The sequence below is a fragment of the Cucurbita maxima genome, unplaced genomic scaffold (assembly GCF_002738345.1).
Source record: "Cucurbita maxima cultivar Rimu unplaced genomic scaffold, Cmax_1.0 Cma_Scf00106, whole genome shotgun sequence".
Lineage (NCBI taxonomy): Eukaryota > Viridiplantae > Streptophyta > Magnoliopsida > Cucurbitales > Cucurbitaceae > Cucurbita > Cucurbita maxima.
In genome coordinates, this window is record NW_019272122.1 from 137,459 (window position 1) to 159,056 (window position 21,598).

General features: G+C 35.0%; 1 protein-coding gene, 1 long non-coding RNA gene and 1 pseudogene across 2 annotated transcripts in view; 2 read left to right on the forward strand and 1 right to left on the reverse strand.

The window, feature by feature from the left end:
• The first annotated feature begins 2,519 nt into the window (after positions 1-2,519).
• On the forward strand, positions 2,520-3,072 carry LOC111473155 (circumsporozoite protein-like). Its single transcript, XM_023118707.1, has 2 exons — positions 2,520-2,528; positions 2,665-3,072. Exons 1-2 carry the CDS (start codon positions 2,520-2,522, stop codon positions 3,070-3,072), a joined length of 417 nt encoding a protein of 138 aa, XP_022974475.1.
• A 6,922-nt stretch (positions 3,073-9,994) lies between these two features.
• On the reverse strand, positions 9,995-10,180 carry LOC111473158 (annotated as a pseudogene).
• Positions 10,181-14,002: 3,822 nt separating this feature from the next.
• LOC111473156 overlaps positions 14,003-21,598 on the forward strand; it is a 113,877-nt gene continuing 106,281 nt past the window's right edge. Inside the window, exons 1-2 of the long non-coding RNA XR_002715574.1 lie at positions 14,003-14,059; positions 21,154-21,156. This is a non-coding gene — a long non-coding RNA (uncharacterized LOC111473156). The remainder of the gene's footprint in view (positions 14,060-21,153; positions 21,157-21,598) is intronic.

A 21,598-nucleotide genomic window follows, 5' to 3' on the forward strand; every position in this document is an offset into this window, starting at 1 on the left:
AAATGAAAAAAAAAAAAAAAAAAAAAAAAAAAAAAAAAAAAAAAAAAAAAAAAACTAACTTGGTTTCCTTGGAGCTTGTTACCTGTTTACCGTTTGTCAGCTCCCTTTTCCTTAATTGTTTTTTCAGTTATCCATTGTCAAAGAAATAATTTTGTGGGTGGAAATATATTGTGAAATATATCCCCTATATATCAAATAGCTCTACTTCTAAGACGTAGTTCAAGCATATGTTCTCAATAGATGACTTTATTGATGAATTTTTTCTTTCCTATAATTCCAGTGATTTAACATATCTTACGAGTTCATCCAATTCTGATTGCTGTTTAGTGCAATTATTCAAATTGTTGTCTTCTTCTTGTTGTTGTTTTCAACTATCAGCTATTGGATTCTTTGTCAATTTATAAATTGTTGATCAATTCTCTACTACAGTTGGATATTTTACGTTGTCATTGATATTAAATTCTATTTGTTGATCATTCATTTTCAACATTATAGTTCTGTTGTGGACATCTACAATTGTTCTTCCAGTTTTCAAAAATGCTCTCTCCAAGATAATTGGTATTCATGGTTCGCTTCATAATCCAAAATGATAAAACCTACTGGATATATGAACTTGCCCACTTGAATTACAATATCTTCTATTTTTCCTTCTAGATGAGTGAAAGATCGGTCTGCTAGTTGGAGGATGACATTTGTTGATTGTATAAGACTTGTCTTTTCCATGAGACGTTTTGATAGTTTTTCCACCCTGAATTATAGTCTTTGAGAAGGGATTATTTTTTAGATGCCTTATTAGCTTGATTCTTCACATAAAAAATTGATGTTATATTACTCGACTTTAATCAAAACTTTGTTCTTCTCCACATTATACACAAGATTCAGCTGCTGTTTGGGGCATTACAACAGCAACTTGGACGGGTGCTTTATTCATGGAACCTTCTCCCAATGCTAGATTTTGTAGAATATTAGTCATCGAAGCTAATTAAGCGTTGATAGAGGATAAAGCATCAACTTCAAGTACTCCTCAAGTCTTCTTTTCTGGATTGCTTCTCACATCAACCAATTGACAATTATTAATCAAGTGTTGATTGCCAATTGCTCCCCATGAACACCTTCATCATCATACTGTGCGCGTCCCCGCTCATCATCATTAGTGGAGAATTATCCCGATATAGATGAACACACAAAAAGCACGAGATCCCCACAGTTTTCATTTTTAAATCATCTTTAAGACATAACACTATACACCATTCACTTATTATTTTAAGTAACATGCATGCATTGACATTCATATATTCATCATCATTAACATTAACTAGGGTTGTGTCTTTGAAAACTTGTCGTCATAATGCATTGTGGCATTTAATACATGCACAACATCTTAATATAGAAGATTGTCATATTAAGGCATTTCATCATCATACGTCTCATCTTCTTATTATTATGCATCATCGTCATCATGTCAACATCATGTACATCATCACATCATCATATAACATCAACACATCATCATTTAACGCCATCACATCATCATATAACATAAAGCATAAATGACACGTGCAAGGGCCACTGGACACGTGTCGTCATACATAAGACAATTCTTCCGACCGAGCCGACAGAAAGACCACTTACCTGATTAGCTTAAGTTGTTGTCATGAATTTATCGTTAATGAAAGTTTGATTCTGTCTTTTGAAATCCAAGTTAACCTATGTGTGCTCATGACATCAGTTTCAAGTTCGAACTTTTATGTAACAAGTTTAGAGAGGGAGTTAATCATTTTTCTAGAAGATATAAGCTACTGTCATATAAAAGAATTTGATGAATTTATTTTATGTTAGAGTATTATTTGCTTTCTAGTCCTATGATATTTCAAATTCAATTATTTTTTCATGGTTTATCCTTTATAATTCTTATTCTTTGAAGCTAAGTTGTGTTTGACCCTAGACCTCAAAATTGACAATTCTATTCCCTTCCTTTTTCTTTTAATTTTATTAACAATTATCTTTATCCCATTTTAATCCAACAATAAAAGACTTCCATTTTTTATTCTCCTTGCTTTTAATTCTTTTTGTATCTATCTTTCAACAATTTTAATGATTTTTTTTTCTTCTGCTTTTAATGGTCTTTGTAAAAAAAATTTTTCTCTCTCTCAATTAAACGGGTATAAAGTCTTGCTTTCCTTTTTCTCTCTCACAGTAAATCTTACTATTTTTTCTTTTTTTTTTATTGCTGATCAGTGATCATTATGTTGTTGGAGGAGGTGTTGGAATAAAATAAAATAAAATAAAAGTGAATTTGAACTTAAAATTCTCCTTTTATTTTTTAACATTTAATTTGATCGAAATTGTAAAAAAAAAAATAATAATAAATCAAAATTGTTGTAATTTTAAAACTATAATATTTTTTCATCCAAATATTATTACAGAAGTCCTTAGACGTTCAATAAATTAAAAATATTAATACTATTTTTGAAAATTTATGAATATTGTTAAACGTGAAATAAAGTTGTATTTATATAATGATAAAGGTATTATTAAAATAAAAGTAGTGATCATAAGATTTCTATGTTACATTATTAAAGGGCTTGAATTAAAAATGTTCATCTATTATTGAGAACATCTCTCTCACCTTATCTTCTCTAGTGTGGTTGATCTTCTGTACAGTCTTCACATCATTCCATTGGCTACGGCGGAGGGGGCGGAGAAGGGAAGAGAAACGCCGCCGGGGGTGGCGGAGAGGGGAAGAGAAATGCCGCCAGAGGTGGAGATTTAAAGAAGTTTCGCATAGGTAGTGGCGGAGAGGGGAAGAGAAACGCCGCCAGAGGTGGAGATTTAAAGAAACTTTGCATAGAAGGTGGCGGAGAGGGGAAAAGAAACGCCGCCGGGGGTGGCAGAGAGGGGAAGAGAAATGATGCCGGGTGTGAAGATTTAAAGAAGCTTCGCACAGGAGGTGGCGGAGAGGTGAAGAGGAACGCTGCTGGAGGGGGCGGAGAAGTGAAGAGGAAGCCCGATAGAGATCTACGGGAAGGCTTCAGGTCTAGCGATGAGTCAGCAGTGGCAGGAAATGGATGAAAGAAAAGTGGAAAAATGAATAGCAGAGAGAACCCTAAAAGATTCATTTTTTGTTCTTTCTTTTTTTATGTTTGGTGATTAGAAAGATGGTATGAAAATCTATTGCCAATCTCAAAATATTTATAGGAATAATGTACATTTTCAAATAGTAAATATTAAATTTGTCTTTTAAAAAAATAATAAAAAAAAAACAAAGAAATTTAAATTAAAAAAAATACTCTAAAGTTTTTATTAAACTTCTGAGGAACTAAAAATGCAGTTAAATTTTTTAAAAAAATTAAAAAAATATTCTTATATTTAGTTAGGAATAGAAATGGTTAATATTTTATTTTAAAAAAGTGCCTTCAAATTTATATAAAACTTTCATACATACAATTAATTTTTACCAGTTGGATGAAGTTTAATTATAATAAAGTTTCTTTATAACTGATTTAAAATTAAAAATAAAATAGACTGAAATGGTTAGATATATTTTTTTACTCGACATAATTAGTTTCCCAAAATCATTTGTTACCAATAAATTAGGAAAACTCAACTTAAAAAAATATAATTTATTACTACATTTCTAAATTAGTTGTTCACTCGAGTTTATATAGAGGTGAGATTTAGAGGTAGAATATTTAGAGGTAGAATATTTGTGTGACGATAAAATGGGTTTGCTTAAAAATGTCAATATGGTTTATGTCCTCTTGTTGTTCTCTTTTGTTGCTATTTTGTCTCATCTCAATGGTCTCGAGGCAGGTGGAGTGGCAATGTGCTTTCTTTAGGACTTAAAAAGCATGTCCCAACTAGACTAAATCCAACAACATCTCTTGAAACGCCTCCATTGGGTCTAGGCACTAAGAGACATGTGCCAATTGGCCCAAATCCAACACCTCCTCCTGAAACGCCTCCATTGGGTCTAGGCACTAAGAGACGTGTGTCAACTGGCCCAAATCCAACAACATCTCCTAAAAGCCCTCCCTCAAGTTTAGGCACCAAGAGGCGTGTCCAATTGGACCTGATCCACCAACATCTCTCGAAACACCTCCATTGGGTTTAGGAGCTAAGAGACGTGTCCCAACTGGTCAAAAACCAACAACATCTACTGACAGCCCTCCCTCAAATTTAAGCACCAAGAGGCCTGTCCCAACAAGACATAATTCAGCAACATCTCCCAAAATGCCTCCATTGGGTCTAGGCACTAAGAGGCGTGTACCAACGGGCCCAAATCCAGCAACTTCTCCCAAAAGCCCACCCTCAAGTTTAGCCACCAAGAGGCAAATCGAGCAACATCTCCTGAAAGCCCTCCACCAAATTTAGGTACCAAGAGAAGTGTCACAAGACAACATCTCCTGAAAGCCCTCCCCCAAATTTAGGCACCAAGAGAAGTGTCCAACATCTCCTGAAAGCCCTCCTACAAATGTAGGCACCAAGAGAAGTGTCCCAAGATGACCAAATTCAACAACAATTATGGACATAAATATGAAAGTTAATTCGTGAAACTTTAGCTTTTCTAAAAAAAAAAATTAAAAAAATTAAAAAATTAAAAATAAATTAAAAAAATTAATGGGTAAAAAAGTTGGCATATTTTTAAATATGACCGCACATACAATTTATGAGATATTCTTAATAACTAATTTAAAGTCCAAATAAATAAATGAAGAAAAAAAAAAGAATACGGTTAAAAAAAAAGAACATCTCCCCACACTTCTCTTCATTAATGTCTCATCCCTTTTCCAAATTATCTCTAGCAACCAAGTCACCTCTCCCCACACTTCTCTCCACTAATGTGTCGATCTCTTTTCCAAACTATCTCTTGTCAACCAAGTAGAGGTCATGCTAGAATAGGCTACAATATAGGTTTTGCAAAAATAACCCCTCGCACCCTAAATATCGCAAAAAAGAAATAGAAGTCAAGATTTGAGGAAGAAAGCATTTTATGATAGAAGCATATACAAAAAAAAATGTCAAGATTTGAGGGAGAAAGACATTTTATGATAGAAGCATATCTAAAAAAAATATTAGATTGTTAAGCTATATATTAGATTTTTCTTTCCTTTTATTTTAATTTTATTTTTTAGAAATCACGTCAATTATAGCTTAGATCTTCCCTATCATACCTAATATAGAGATAAGAAATAAATACATAAATAAGGAAAGAGAAAGAAGATTTAGAAACATAGGCTAGAGGTAGAAAATAGAATTGATTAACAAAAATAGTCCAACCATATTTTGAAATTCTATATCTTTCTAAATTCTGTTGCAATTACTTGGATAGAGTTAGAAATTATCAGATCCTAAACATATTTTGAAAACAGGCTTGGTTAAAAATATGCCAGGAAATAAATTGGTAAAAAAAAGATTTAGATGCAATAGGAATTGATTAATAAAAATAGGCCATGAACAAAATGCATAAAGATAAATACAAAGAAAAAAAAAGAAAGATTAAGTGCTTTAAAAACTAAAACTAAATACAAAAATAAATACAAAGAGAAAGGAAAAAAAAAATGTAACATTTAGGCCATAGAATTAAAGAATAAAACAAAATAAAATTACAAAAGACAAGAAAGTATCATGCATGTTAAAACAATTCTATCTATTTTTTTTTACGGTAACACCAACCATTAGTAATGATAGAAAATGAAATTTTTAATAAAAATAGAATGATATAGATATATAAATAATATTCCAAAACTTTACTCCTACCAAAACTCTAATTTTCACATAAAATATAATACATGGACCCTTGTAAATAACAGTAATAATGTTACAGAAGTACGAATTTGAAACTGACACCATAAGTTTACATAGGTTGACTTGGATTTCAAAGGACAAACTTTTGTCATGAGCTCACATAGGTTGACTTGGATTTCAAAGGACACAATCAAACTTTAAATTATATAATTGAGTATCTAAATTTGTCAAAACTTGATCGGGGAGGATTCCTAAAGCACAAATAGTGACTCAAAATAAAGGTAACATTGCACTATTTAAAATTATATGGAAATATTTTTAACAACATTCTAAATTAGATGAAAATATTTTCATTCGAGAATTAATATTAAAGTTGGGTGAAGTTTTCCTCTAATAAAATAGATGGAAATGATTAGATATATTTCTTACCAAGCATAATTAGTTTCCAATCATTATAAATAGTAAATTGTTTAAAGATGGAAATATATTTGCACAACAACTATTACTAAATTTCTAAATTTATAAATAGTAAATTGTTTAAAGATGGAAATATATTTGCACAACAACTATTACTAAATTTCTAAATTAGTTGTTCACAACAGATTATATAAAGTTGTGATTTCATAGTTATAATACTTGTGTGAGGACAAAATGGGTTTGCTTAAAAATGTCAATATGGTTTATGCCTTCTTGTTGATCTCTCTAGTTGCTATTTTGTCCAATCTCAATGGTCTCGAGGCAAAGTGGAATGAGAGTGACAATGTGCTTTCTTTGGGTCTCAAAAGACGTGTACCAACTGGACCAAATCCAGCAACATCTCCTAAAAGCACTCCCTCAAGTTTAGGCACCAAAAGGTGTGTCCCAAAAGGTGTGTCCCAACTGAACAAAATCCAGCAACATCTCCCGAAAAACCTCCATTGGATCTACGAACTAAGAGGCGTGTACCAATGGGCCCAAATCCAGCAACGTCTCCTGAAAGCCCTCCCTCAAGTTTAGGCACCAAAAGGCGTGTCCCAACTGGACCAAATCCAGCAACATCTCCCGAAACGCCACCATTGGGTCTAGGCACTAAGAGGCATGTACCAACTGGCCCAAATCCAACAACATCTTCTGAAAGCCCTCCCTCAAGTTTAGGCACCAAAAGGCGTGTCCCAACTGGACCAAATCCAGCAACATCTCCCGAAACGCCTCCATTGGGTCTAGGCACGAATAGGCGTGTCCCAACTAGCCCAAATCCAGCAACATCTCCTGAAAGCCCTCCCTCAAGTTTAGGCACAAAAAGACGTGTCCCAACTGGACCAAATCCAGCAACATCTCTCGAAACGCCTCCTTGGGTCTAGACACGAATAGGTGTGTCCCAACTAGCCCAAATCCAGCAACATCTCCTGAAAGCCCTCCCTCACGTTTAGGCACAAAAAGACGTGTCCCAAAGCCCAAATCCAGCAACATCTCCTGAAAGCCCTCCCTCACGTTTAGGCACAAAAAGACGTGTCCCAACTGGACCAAATCCAGCAACATCTCCCGACACGCCTCCATTTGGTCTAGGCACGAATAGGCGAGTCCCAACTGGCCCAAATCCAGCAACATCTTCTGAAAGCCCTCCTTTAAATTTATTATGAGTCCTCGTGATAGTAGCGAGTTTAATTATTATCTATAAAGATGTATTACAATGAGGTCTCTAATGTTCTATCTTCTATCTTATGAGATGATCCACCCCTATGACAACATACTCTAATAATGGGCGTGAAAAGAATAATTTAGTTGTAGAATCTTTTTCATCTAAAACTTTTATAATAAGATTTATTTACCTTTTATTCAAAAGCTACCTTACCGAGAAAGAAATAATTTTAATTTCTACATCATTGATTAACATTATATAATTTAACAATCATCGACATAAATTGGAACACCCGATCTACGGTGAGAAATTGAAAACAAAATTTTTTCCCTTTAAGTTGAAGATCCAAGATTTTATTGAGGATCTTAGAGACCGAATTTTGGGAAGAGGTAGAAGAGAAAAATGTTTAAAAATAAAAAAATATAAAAAGAAAAAAATGGTGGAAAATTAGAAAAATGGAATAGGTCAACCCTAGTCGAGATCTCTTCAAAAATTAGAAAAATAGCCACAAGGAATTTGATTCCAGCGGAGATCTCTTCAAAAATCTTTCATAAAACCTATATAAAGCATTCTGAACAATTGAATCGTCCAAAACCGTCAAGGAACGAAGAAAATCCATATATAAGTTCTTGAACCATTATTTTCGGATTTTCCTCAGATTTGTGAGAAATATTAAGAGTTAGATTCTGAAATTTGAGTACGTTAATCTAGAGAGGATCGCGCTCATAATTCGTGAAGGAAGTCCTGATCGATTCCGATTAGAAATAGGAGTTCTAGAGTTCGTCAAAGAATGTAGGTATTGATGTTTCTTGATAACTTTGGACTAAGTTAATTATCAGTGTGATTAGAAATAAATTACAAGAAAATTACCTACTTCTAGATGGATATAATTTCTACAAATCTCGTGAAAGAAATAGAAAAATGAAAAGAAAATGGTAAATAATCGATTTTCTGGAGAATCGCAAAGTTGAGAGGAAGAAGACGAACGACAAAGGGACGCATGTCAGGTAGGGAGAGGTCTGCGCGTCGCCGGAAATGAGAACGCGTGTCATGCGTGCATTGATTTAGAAAAGATTAGGAAAATCCTACATCGGGTAGGATTAGAAGACCGATGCTCGCTACAGACATGAGAACCCGCGCACGACCCGGCCTCCTGACCCGATCTGATGCCTTGCCAGCGTCTGCCGCGTGTTGCGCAGTGGAAAGTGGCAAAAAAATCCGCATGCTTCAGGGATCGAACCCACACCATCGAAGTCGTATGAACCTTAGTCTGTGACACGTGTTAAGCGCACCACCGCGTCATTCCTCCCTCATGAGCGTCCATACGCGCGCGTGTCTGTGCACGTGGGTGCATGAATCAGCGCTTCCACCCCGTATTGTATACTGAGAGTACCGAGACTCAAGGGCCTAGAGCATAGTTGGTGGTTCTCTTCTAAACTTGGTTGCGATTAAGAGTCTATATGACTCAAAATTCCCTTTCCTCGACTTTCATTCACTTAGTGAAAGACAATCTTTTTTTTATCGTCGACGTAGAATTGCATAGACTAGACGAAAGATAATAAAAGAATATGGTAAGAACTCTAACAATTAAAGATGAATACCTAGCCCGAAAAGATAATCAAATCTAAGTTTCTTTATTTCTTTATAGTTGTAAAGAGAACAATCCACCTGCTTGGGGGCTCAACATCCTACTAAGTGTTTCACTTTATACAATTTGTATACAATTTGCAACAGCCCAAGATAACCTCCCGTATATATTGTCTGTTTTCCCCATTACTTATTGCAATCAACCTCACGATACATATTCTTATACTTCGTTTCGTTCCCATCTCAAACCAGTGTGAGATCTCACAGTGGCCTCCTCATTTTGAGACATTATATCTTTGGAGTTGAGCTCGGTAATAAAGAAGGAAAACATAAAAACTTGGGTACACAACATAATAAAATACTACCCTCATGATTAGACCATAACACTTGAAAATTGAGGTGTGTAAGAACGAAAGGTACGATTCTATTGTCCAAAGGTGGTTCATCCAAAGCTTAGGATAAAGAATAACATTAAAGTTCTAATGGTAGGGAAGGATGCCCGTTCCCAGCTTACCTCACTCTGAGGTCGGCCAAGTGTGCTCACCATCTATAATTATGAACAAAAATACTGGATGAACACTGACATAAGCAGTAGAAAACAACAAGTTATGTGAAAAATAACACCCAAAAGTAAACAAATGAAAAAACTTATAAGACTCGTTTCAGAGACATATCGTCGAACACCTTACAAGCATAAACAAAAAACTCGCCAAAAAACAGAATGCCACCTTTCGTATCTTCTCTCACACAACAGCAATGCACTACCAGAAATCCAAACCCATTAGAACATAAAAACAACCCCACCTCAAGCTTGACTCAACATTCAGATCCAAACAAAAAGTTTTAAGTCTCAGAGACATTCATCAAACACCTTACGAGCATAAACCAAATACTAACCGAAGCAACTAAAATCTTCGACAAAAAAGGGAAAAAAAAACTTCCATCTTTCTCATCTTCTCACACTTTTAATAGCACAAATCCAAACCCCATTCAACCAAATCCCAAAATGCAATGAGGCTAAAAAAAAAAAAAATCTTTTTGAGTCTGTCAGACCGCCCATGCGACCATCCCAGCCGTACCGTGTCGGCCAAGAACGATCCTCTACAGCGGCAGGACCTAAAGTCCATTGAGCAATGGTTCATCCACCAGACTTTAGTTCTTGTCTCCTTAGAACTCAAGGACACAGTTGTACAACCTATAGAACAGATCCTGTTCAAGTAAGGTCGTGCCCTTCCAGCTTCCTCTCTTCGTTTAAATATTATTAATCCAAGGTGACACTTTCCGATGTGGGATATGACTACTTTGATTTAGGCCTAGAAATAATCTGGCGGCTAACTAATATATCTATATTATTTATTGGAAAATGTTTTTATTTTTTAAAAGAATTTCCCTATATATTTTCGAGTTGGGTTGTCCGGTTGTCAACTTTAAAAAGAATTTTAAAAATTTATTTATCCACATTTTATAATTATTCCATAGAATTTTAGGTAAAAAATATTAAAAGTTCAACAAATACAAATCAATCTATAATAATTCAAAAAAAAAAAAAATTATCAACAATAACCAGAGAAAATTGTAACATCTTAACATAATTCAAGGTTATTATAGAACTAAATACAACTAAATAGGGATCCTAAGGAAATGATAGATCATCAAAATAAAAAAATAATAAAAATGATTAGTTTTAAGAAACAGTTTTATGTGTTAAAGAACTCCTAAATTAATTAAGAATTCTCTGACGAATACTAAAAGTTGATCCAGAAGCTATTGTAAACACGATAAAAATATACTAAACAACTTTTGATAAAATTATTTATTTAAATTCATTTACTTTCCACCAAGTCGAATGAGAAAAATGATAGATGGAAAGTAAAATGAATTCTAAAGTAGTTTTCCAATCAACACAAGTATAGAAATTTCGAGTTTCAAAAAATTGATTTAAGAATACTTAGAAAGCAATATGCTTTAAAATTAAGCATTGAACGATAAAACGATAGTGTTAGGATGACTCTAAAAGTAAGGATGATGATAGATTGATAGAACGATAGCGTTAGGATACGTTCCTGTAAGGATATGACTAAGGTACGTTCATGTAACGATATGATTATGATAGATATAAAGGCTATTGATAAGTTAGAGAGCGATATGACAACAAAATGTTTAAGATATGATATGATTATGATATGACATATAAAATGACGGATATATATATATACATATACATGTATTTTGTGATTTGATATGAAATATGTTATGGTACGAGATATGTGATAATTGACATGTTTATGATATGATATATTGTGATGCGATATGTTATGGTATGATATGTAATGATGAAAATTGTTATATCTGGAAGCATGGAATGCTATGATATAATATATTTATGTAATTTGAATGATATGATGTGATTGACATGCAAAACGACGAACTAGCATGAAATACAATTTCGACATATGCATAAAAAATATGTGATGATATGAGAAATGATATGATATGTACGGAGTGCTAGCGGGGTTGTATTAAATGATAATAAAAATAGAAAAATGTTGGAACCTCATTTCTTATTGTGTGTTCATGCATTGGTGATACCTCTTACCCTTCACGATAGTACAGACGTGTACATTACGAGGCAGAAAAACAATCATTATGGTTATCATAATGCTACGATGACCAAGCAGAAAAACGTTCATTATGTTTATTATAATGCTACGACTGTTAAGAAGGAAAACAAACATTATGTTTAACCTAATTTTGTCGTGCTGGTTACTAGTTCTAACGGTGTCCAGTTTAAGTAGATCCTAGAGTATGCTCGCACGACAAGGAAAGTGGCCCAACGGTGTGTGAACTGACTGGTGAGTCCATACTCGCACGTATGGGCTGTGTGTAGAGTATGTGGTACACGTCCAAGTTACACGTTAGGATAGTATCGAAGGAAAATAGACTGAAAAGACAGGTCATTACATTCACATGTTCTTGCATTTAAAGCCCCAATAGTGGGGTGACTTACTAATTATTTATTTAAATACTTAAGTCACTTATGTTTCAGGTTAAGATAAGACATTCATGTACGACTGACGAGACATCGCAACTTGAGACCATGGAACATGCATAGGGTAATCGTATTTATTTTCTTAGACTTAGGCTAGAATAGGATGTTTTTAATTTAAAAATTTATTTATTTTGTTTAGTCTTTTGTTGTGTCATCTTTTAAAGGTGTTTTCAAACCACATAAGTCAATGGCTGTGTTTTAAGATGAACGTGACGGTTTATGAAAGTTCAAATGAAGTATTTCTGCATTCAATGATCATGATATGTATACAGCGACGACCTTAAATTAAGTAGAAAATTACATGTCGTTACACGTTTAATAGAAAGCATCTATTTAGCATGCATTTTCTAAGCATTCAATGTGATATACTAGAATTTTAACCTCATATTCTCCATCAAAATTAATTAACCATCTCCTAGAATATTGGGTATCTAAATGAGAGGATTTTTATCTAAATTTGTCCAGCCTTATATGGGTGTTTAAATTATATCAAAATAGAGTTTATACATAATTCTTTAGATAAAAATTGAGATTTACCTTATATGGAAGGTAAATCTCAATTTTTATTTAAAATTTTAGAAGATTATATTTTTGTTGTTTTAGAAATCAAGGGTAATATTCATTGAGACTCCTCTCCCAAATATTTCTCCTCAATTCAATACCTACTGTGACGGACTATTAGACAATTTTGCTAAAAAGAAAAAAAATAAAAGTATAATTTATTCTAACTTTTATAATAAGATTTGTTTACCTTTTATTCAAAAGTTCCCTTGCCTATGAATATTAACATTATATAATTTAACAATCATGGACATAAATTGTAACACCCGATCTCCGATTGGAAAGATGCGTCTTCTCATTGATATTGATATCTTTTAAATAGGATATAAGCTAGCAACAAGTGAGGAAAATATAAAATAATTAAATACTGAAAATAAAATAAAATATACGGTAAATCAAATCATAAATAAAGAATATTAAGATATAATATTTAAGATATATTTTATAATAATATATATTCTAAATATTATATCTCAATAAACCCAAAACCTAATTTTTTTTCAGAACCTATAGAAAGCATAAAAAATCCTTCACAAAACCTATAGAAAGCATTCTACACCATTGAATCGTCCAAAACCGTCAAGGAACGAAGAAAATCCATATGTAAGTTCTTGAATCGTTGTTTTCAAATTTTCCTCAGATCTGTGAGAAATATTGAGCATTAAATTCAAAATTTTGAGCATATTAATCTAGAGAGGATTGGGCTCATAATCCGTGAAGGAAGTCCTGATAGATTAAGATTGGAAATAGTAGTTCTGGAGTTCGTCAAAGAATGTAGGTATTGATGTTTCTTGATAACTTTGGACTGAGCTAATTATCACCGTGATTAGAAATAAATTACAAGAAAAATACCTACTTGTAGACAAATATAAACTCTACAAATCTTGTGAAAGAAATAGAAAAATGCAAAGAAAATGGTAAATAATCGATTTTCTGGAAAATCGCAGAGTTGAGAGGAAGAAGACGAACGACAGAGGGACGCATGTCAGGCAGGGAGAGGTTTGCGCGTCGCCAAAAATGAGGACGCGTGTCACGCGTGCATTGATTTATAAAAAATTAGGAAAATACTACGTCGGGTAGGATTAGAAGACCGATACTCGCTCCAAACACGAGAACCCGCGCACGACCCGGCCTCCCGACCCGATGCCTTGCCAGCGTCCGCCGCGTGCTTCAGGGATCGAACCCACATCATTAAAGTCGTATGAACCATTCAGTCGGCGACACGTGTTAAGTGCACCACTGCGTCTTCCCTCCCTCATGGGCGTCTGTACGCACGCGTTTGTGCACGTGGGTGACTCCCTTTAGCACGTGGGTGCGTGAATCAGCGCGTGAGACCCCTTTTATCTCGATTTAACTTTCATTCGACTATTTTTCATCTCGATTTTGGTACTCATCTAAATTTAACTTGATTTAAGACCTATCAGCAAACTTTCATGTGATTGGAGCTCCCAATTAGCCGAAAAGTAAGCTTCGTAGGGCACGCTCCATTCCGATAAGTAACCGCACAAAATTAGGAAGTAATACTTGTAGGGTGCGCTTGGTTTTGCATGCATGCTAGAGAAAATTACCCCTAGGTGGCTAGATCTAATGATTCTCTGTACTTATGAAGTTAAATATATATATCTTTTTGACTTGTTGCCCTAATGAGATTTCACACTTGATGTTTGTCTACTTGCTGGACTATCTTACTACTGCTTTAATCTGTCATACTATGTTGGCAAACGAGAGAAACTGTGTATCTGTGATCCAGGTGTTGATGAATGTTAACGCTCCATTGAGCTTGTATGACTGTATGAATTTTTAATCATACATAAGCTCCTGTTGAATGATTGCGTGAACTTATGATATGAATGATAAACTGTAGTGTTGTGTTATGCCTAGGGTGTACTCTTGTAGGGGTTTAGTTGGGTTTAGATGGGGGACCCTCCCGATGTTACAATCAGTGGTGTCGTGAGGGGCGCTTAGAGGGAGAGACTCTTTAACCCTAGATTGTTATGGACTTGGAACTCTTAATTGAGTGAATTTGGAAGCCAGGGCCCTAAACTCAATAGTTTTAACTACCATTGAGACATAGAGAACCACGTTAGGACCCCGAGGTGTAGAGAGATAATTCCTTAGCCGATAGTAGCTGGTATAGCGTTCGATTATACTCCACTTCCCTTCCTACTCTAGTGTGGTACTGTTGTGCTAGGCGAGACGCCAGTTAAGAAGGTGTTACTCTTCCCTTCCTACTACGGTATGGTACCGTTGAGCTTGGTGAGACGCTATTAGGGAAGTGTTACTTAGTGGTAGATCGACTACTCTGCATGGGGATCCGTCTTATGGTAAGATGTTGATCACGAGGGTGGGTCAAGGTCGCCTGCATGATGAGTCCGTCCTGTAGATGAACGTTGACCATGTAGTGACTAATTCTAGATGGGTTGTACGAGGGGTACATGTAGTTATGAGGGAGCACCTCATCCTCAAACACTGAATATCGCTTCAAAGGTTAAGTCCTTCCACCCCGTACTGTGTACTGAGAGTACCGAGATTCTAGGGCCTAGAGCATAGTTGGTGGTTCTCTCCTAAAATTGGATGCGATTAAGAGCCTACACGTAGGTTGCTTACTGAGTATATTTTTTCACCCCGTTTCCCTTTTTTTTTTTCAGATACTGTTTGAGGTGGGTTGTGATGGAGTTAATATAACACATGCGAAAGCAATTTAGATCTTAAGGATCTCTTAAAGCATGTTCATAAGTATTAAAACTCAAGGTGTTGGAGTACTAACCTTTTATAGTTTAAATTCTTTTTTCCTCACGAACCGGTTTCAAACCACCACTAGCGTCTTCTCCACTATTCTCCGACCTTATAACGGATTGTGGAATCTGGTGAGTGACTAAATTTGAGAGGGATTTAGTATATATGAAGAGAGAGTTTGTGAGAGTTTTTCTCAAGGTTTTTACTAGGGAGACCTTCCATGTACCTTGATCACTCTATTTATAGAGTTATGTTTGCATGTTCATACAAATTTGAGATCATCAAATTTTGACACTCAAAATTCTACTCAAATGTTTGAGATTATGTGGCAAGCATGCAAGTTTGAGTTAACCAAATTTTGACACTCAAAATTCCACTCAAATTTGTGGGTTTTATTTGGCAAGCATGCAAGTTTGGTTAAACCAAATTTTGACACCTCAAAATTCCACCAACTCAAACATGGATTTTTCCATTAGATAAGTCAACATTTTGCCTTTCTTCATTTTAATTCAACAATTAATTTAAATAATTAATTTCAAATTAAAGTAATATTAAATGATTAATTAACGATTTAATTAATATTTAATAGTAAATAAAATGTCAATCTCAATAAATTCCAGCACATATTAATTATGAATACCTATTAATAATTAAAATATTTAAATCTTATTAAAATATCTCCAATTCTCTCTTTTTGTTTAATTCATAATTAAAACAAAAATGCGGTTAAATATATCGTAGTGCATATTCCCTAATTTGAATTCGAACACTTCGAACTCACTCGTCACACTGTTCTATGGTTTAGTCCGATATGAGCTAGCAGAGGGACCTAATGGACCTACATCTTGGGCTCTAACGATCTGAGATTAACCAGCTAAACTCATTAACCTTGTTAACCAACATTTGTGAACTACTAGGACACTTCACTATAGCCTAGTAGTTGCACTCCCATCACTATAGATATATTTCTGTCTATTTGATATAACCACGATTAGTAAGTCGATCCTTCACAAGTTGTTCGTAACTAGAGCTAGGTCAATTTACCGTTTTACCCCTAAGGTTACTTCTTGTTCCTTAAGTCTCACTAATCCTCTAATGAACAATTGGTTTGTGGTACAACCACCAAACCGAATCCCTCTCGGGCCAATGAGAGGGTGGGGCCCCTTGTTCAAGACTTGGAGTCAGTACTTAAGCGAACAACCTCTCTACTATCCTTAAAAGCGGGTAGGAGCGAATTCTATCTTACCCCTGAAATGGGAGGCTTATTGAGTCGGCGAACTCGATCTACTCCCACTCATGCAAATCTAAGAATACTTCCGAATAAACAGGAGTTCATAGTTAACTTAGGATTATGATCGAGTAACCTAGGTCATAGAATGAAAAAATCAGTCTCACCAGTAAACGACATTATAAAGTGAGAGTGATTTTCTTCATGGTCCTATCTTATGCAATACTCATGACATAGGACGCTCCCAGTTACATGTCTCACATGTACAATTTAATGATCGCATTTTTTATATTATATACAAAAGTGGGCCGCATTCATAGTGTCCCCAGATAAGGTACTCAGCCTTATCCATGTACTATAGATCATTTTGACTATATACTTGAACTTGATCCACTCTTATGTCTTTACATATAGTTCAAGTAATCATAATCTAGCCAGAGTATTCTTAATTTATCTGATTTAGATTAATGATCGTAAAATTCACTTTATTCCATAATGATCTTTAACTTTATTGAAAATAGAATATGTTTTTGTTTACAAACTATGAGTTTTAGGACATAAAACCCAAGAAACTCCCACTTGGACTAAAACTCTAGTGGGGTTTTATAATGTTGAGTAGAGAGAAAGACATAAATACAATAAACTAGGGCATCACATACCCATGCATTTTCTCCCACTTTCTCTAGATTACATAACTCGTAGTCCTAGACTCACTAGGTGCCTTTCAAACACTTTTGCCGCGAAGGGCTTCGTAAATGGATCTGCAATGTTGTGCTCTAAATATATCTTTGTGACGATCACATCTCCTCGTTGCACAATCTCCCTTATGAGATGATATTTGCGCTCAATATGTTTTCCTCTCTTATGGCTTCTTGGTTCTTTAGAATTTGCAACTGTTCCACTATTATCACAACAAAGAGTGATAGGCAGATGCATATTTGGAACAATTTTCAAATCAGTTAAGAACTTCCTAAGCCATACAGATTCTTTCACTGCTTGACAAGCAGCAACATACTCGGCCTCCATGGTGGAATCAGCAATGCAAGTTTGCTTTCTACTTCTCCATATTATTGCTCCTCTGTTCAGAGTGAAACCAGATCCCGATGTCGATTTCCTCGAATCGATATCGGTCTGAAAATTTTAGTCAGTGTACCCTGTAAAATACTTGAGGATATTCTTAACGGCAGTCCAATGAGCACGTCTTGATTGGACTGATATATGCTGACAATTCTCACAGTATAACATATGTCAGGTCGGGTACATAGCATGGCATACATCAGACTACCGATTGCTAATGCATAGAGATTGTGTCTCATATCCTCAACTTCGTGAGGTGTCTTAGGACTTTGTTCCTTTGACAAATGAACTCCGTGTCTGAAAGGTAATAATCCTTTCTTGGAGTCCTGCATCTTATATCGAATCAACATTTTTTCGATGTACGATGCCTGAGACAATGCTAGTGTTTTGTTCTTGCGATTCCGAACAATTTGGATTCCAATATCAAACTGAGCCTCTCCCAAATCTTTCATTTGGAATTGTGTCACTAGCCAATGCCTAATGTCAGTCTGAAATCCCACATCATTCCCAATGAGTAGGATATCGTCAACGTATAACACCAGGAAAACTACAGTAGAGTTGACTATCTTCTTGTAAACACAAGGTTCGTCAACATTCTGTTTAAAGCCATAAGATTTGATCGCAGTATCAAACCTTATATTCCAGGATCGAGATGCTTGCTTCAACCCATAAATGGATCTTTAAAGCTTGCAAACCTTTTGCTCGTGACCCTGTTCAATAAACCCCTCTAGTTGAGCCATATAGATACTTTCCTCAAGATTGTCGTTTAGAAAGGCAGTCTTGACATCCATTTGCCAAATTTCCTAATCATAAAATGTGGCAATGGATATCAGTATTTTAATCGATTTAAACATAGCAACAGGAGAGAAGGTTTCTTCATAGTCCACCCCCTCTCTTTGGGTACAACTTTTTGCTACAAGTCGAGCTTTAAAGGTTTGTACCTTATCAGTTTGGTCTCGTTTCCTCTTATAGATAAATTTTAAACCCATAGGTTTTACCCCATCTGGTTGATCTACAACTTTCCAGAATGACTGAATTGAAGTATATAGAATCCATTTCAAGATTCATGCCTTTGATCCACTGATCTATATCTTCATCATTCATTGTCTGTTCATAGGTCAATGGATCCTCAATGCCATCATTGGGTATGATGACTTGAGTTTCTGCCAAACCTAAGTAATGATCGAGTTGAGTTATAACCCTCCCACTACGTCGAGACATTCTCAACTCTTGAGAAGAATGTGATTGACCAGAAGTGTCAGCTTGATCAACAACTCTTGTTTTTTTATCAGTAGCTTCTTTAAAAATCTCACTTAATACTAGTTTGTTGCGAGGTTGATGATTTCTTACGTGGTCTTTCTCTAAGAATGTATCGTTTGTTGATACAAACACTCTCTTTTCTTGAGGGTCATAAAACAAACCACCTTCCGTCTCTTTGAGGTATCTTACGAATAGACATAATTTTGAACGACGTTCTAATTTCTTGGGGTTTTGCAACAACACATGTGTTGGACATTCCCAAATCCTGAAGTGACGTAAACTACCTATACGCCCTTTCCATAACTCATAAGGTGTTTCTGAAACACTCTTAGAAGGAAACATGTTCAAAATGTATGTAGCAGTCTCCACTGCATATCCCCAAAACGGATCAGGTAATTGCGCGAAACTCATCATAGACCGAACCATGTCTAACAGAGTTTTATTTCTCCTTTGTGATACACCATTTTGTTGAGGCATACCAAGGGCTGAGAGTTGAGACCTTATTCCATGTTCTATCATATAGTCTTGAAATCTTAAGTCCATATACTCTCCACCTCGATCTGATCGAAGTGTTTTAACAGTTTTACCTAATAGATTCTCAACCTCAGTCTTATACTCTCTGAATTTTTCAAAAGCTTCGAACTTGTGATGCATTAGGTAAAGATAGCCTTACCTTGAATAATCATCAATAAAACTGATGAAATATTCATACCCTCCTCGTGCTTTGACATTCATTAGACCATAAAGATCTGTATGCACGAGTTCTAAGGTTTCTTTAGCTCTATAACCTTTTTCGGAAAACGGTCGTTTAGTCATTTTACCCTCAAGACAAGACTCACATGGAGGTAAAGAGTTGTCTTCTAACTCATTTAGAAGTCCTCTCTTAACCATCTCTCAATCCTATTGAGATTAATGTGGCATTGTCTTAAATGCCAAAGATAGGTATTAGAAAAATCTTTTCTCAATCCTATTGAGATTAATGTGGCATTGTCTTAAATGCCAAAGATAGGTATTAGAAAAATCTTTTATCGTTTATTTTGAGTTTCAACTGTTTTAAAAAACACCTCGGTATTTAAAATAGCTTTTGTTTCGCTCGGTTTTAACATATATAAGTTGTTTTCTAGTTTTGCAGAACAAATATGAATACCTCTTTTGCAAATCAACACTTCATTGATTTCAAAAGATACTTTATACCATTGTTCTAATAAACAAGAGATAAATATTAGATTTCTTTTCATTTCAGGAACAAAAAGTACATTATCTAATATAATGAATCTATCTCCAAAAAATAATTTTAAATTTCCTACCGATCTTGCTGAGACAACCTCTCCTGTTCCAACCCTGAGTGTTATCTCGCCGTCCGCAAGCATTCTTTAGGAGCTAGTTTCCTGGAAAAAAGAACAAATATGATTAGTGGCCCCTGAATCTAGTGCCCAAGTTGAGTTATCATACTCTACTAAACATATTTCTACAACGAGTAAATCATATTTACTTTGTTGTGTCTTTTCTGCTTTCTTCTCTACAAGGTATTTTGGGCAATTTCTCTTCCAGCGCTCATTTTCGTTGCAATGGAAACATTTTCCTTTATCTGCTTTTTGAACCTTGTGTTTGCGGTCAGTAGGAATCTTATTTTTCCCTTTACCCTTCTTCTTCTTCATCAAAACACTTTTAGAAGTTGAAGGTTCAGACTTATTTTTGGAGGACGATCCTCGTAGTAATTTCTTAGAGATAGCAACATTTGCTTCTCCTTTTTGTCCCTTGTTCGTTAAGAGGGACTAATAAGTCTATAGCTCATTGAGAAGAGCAGTCAAGTTATATTCTATCTTGTTTATTATCACATTTGTGCGGGACTGCCTTGACTCTTCTCATCAATGACAGCTTCATTTTCTTCTGCCACATTGAAATGGACCATCATGTCCAGGACATGTTCTCTAATAGAGGTCCTTTCCTTCATACGACAGTTGTAAATGTATTTTATGACGTCATGTCTAAGGGAGAAGGATGGTTGTCCAAACATCCCTTTCAGAGATTTCATAATCTCTTTAGTAGTACCAATGACATCGTGTTTCTTAGCCAAAACATCAGATATGCTAGCTAAAATGTACACTCGGGCTTTGTCATTTGCCTTTGTCCATTTGTCATATGCATCCTGAACTGTTCGGTTTGCATTTGACCTGGGGTTTGAAGGAAATTCCTCAGTTAAAACAAATCTTAAATCATAAATTACAAGTATTGTGTTTAGGTTTGATTTCCAAGTTGCATAATTGTCGCCGTTTAATTTCTGAGAAGCGAGTAATTGTACTATTGAGTTTGTCATGCTGTGATATAAAGAAAATTCTATTATTGATTTGACTTAATCGTGTTTAATCCAATCAGGTTTAGAAAATGTAATAATGTACCCAAAAATTATTAATTTGCAACGATACTTTAGTGAGTTAGAGCAACTGTTACCGAGGGGCAGTCAATCACTCCTTCACTAAACCAAGACATTCTTGACTGAAACACTAATCCCATAATAACTTTTGTTCCTATTGTGTTTTAGTTATCTCTATTTTGGTAAAAAAAAATATACTAACTCTTAGTAATTCTTTGTAAGTGTGACCCACCATTTTCAGACCTCAGAGATCGGTCCCAACAATGCTATCGAATGAAAAAGCCAAAGTTGGGAATGGACCTAAGAAATCCTATCCATTTCTGGAGTTTGCGTTGTTTCGACTCCCATGTTACGACCCTC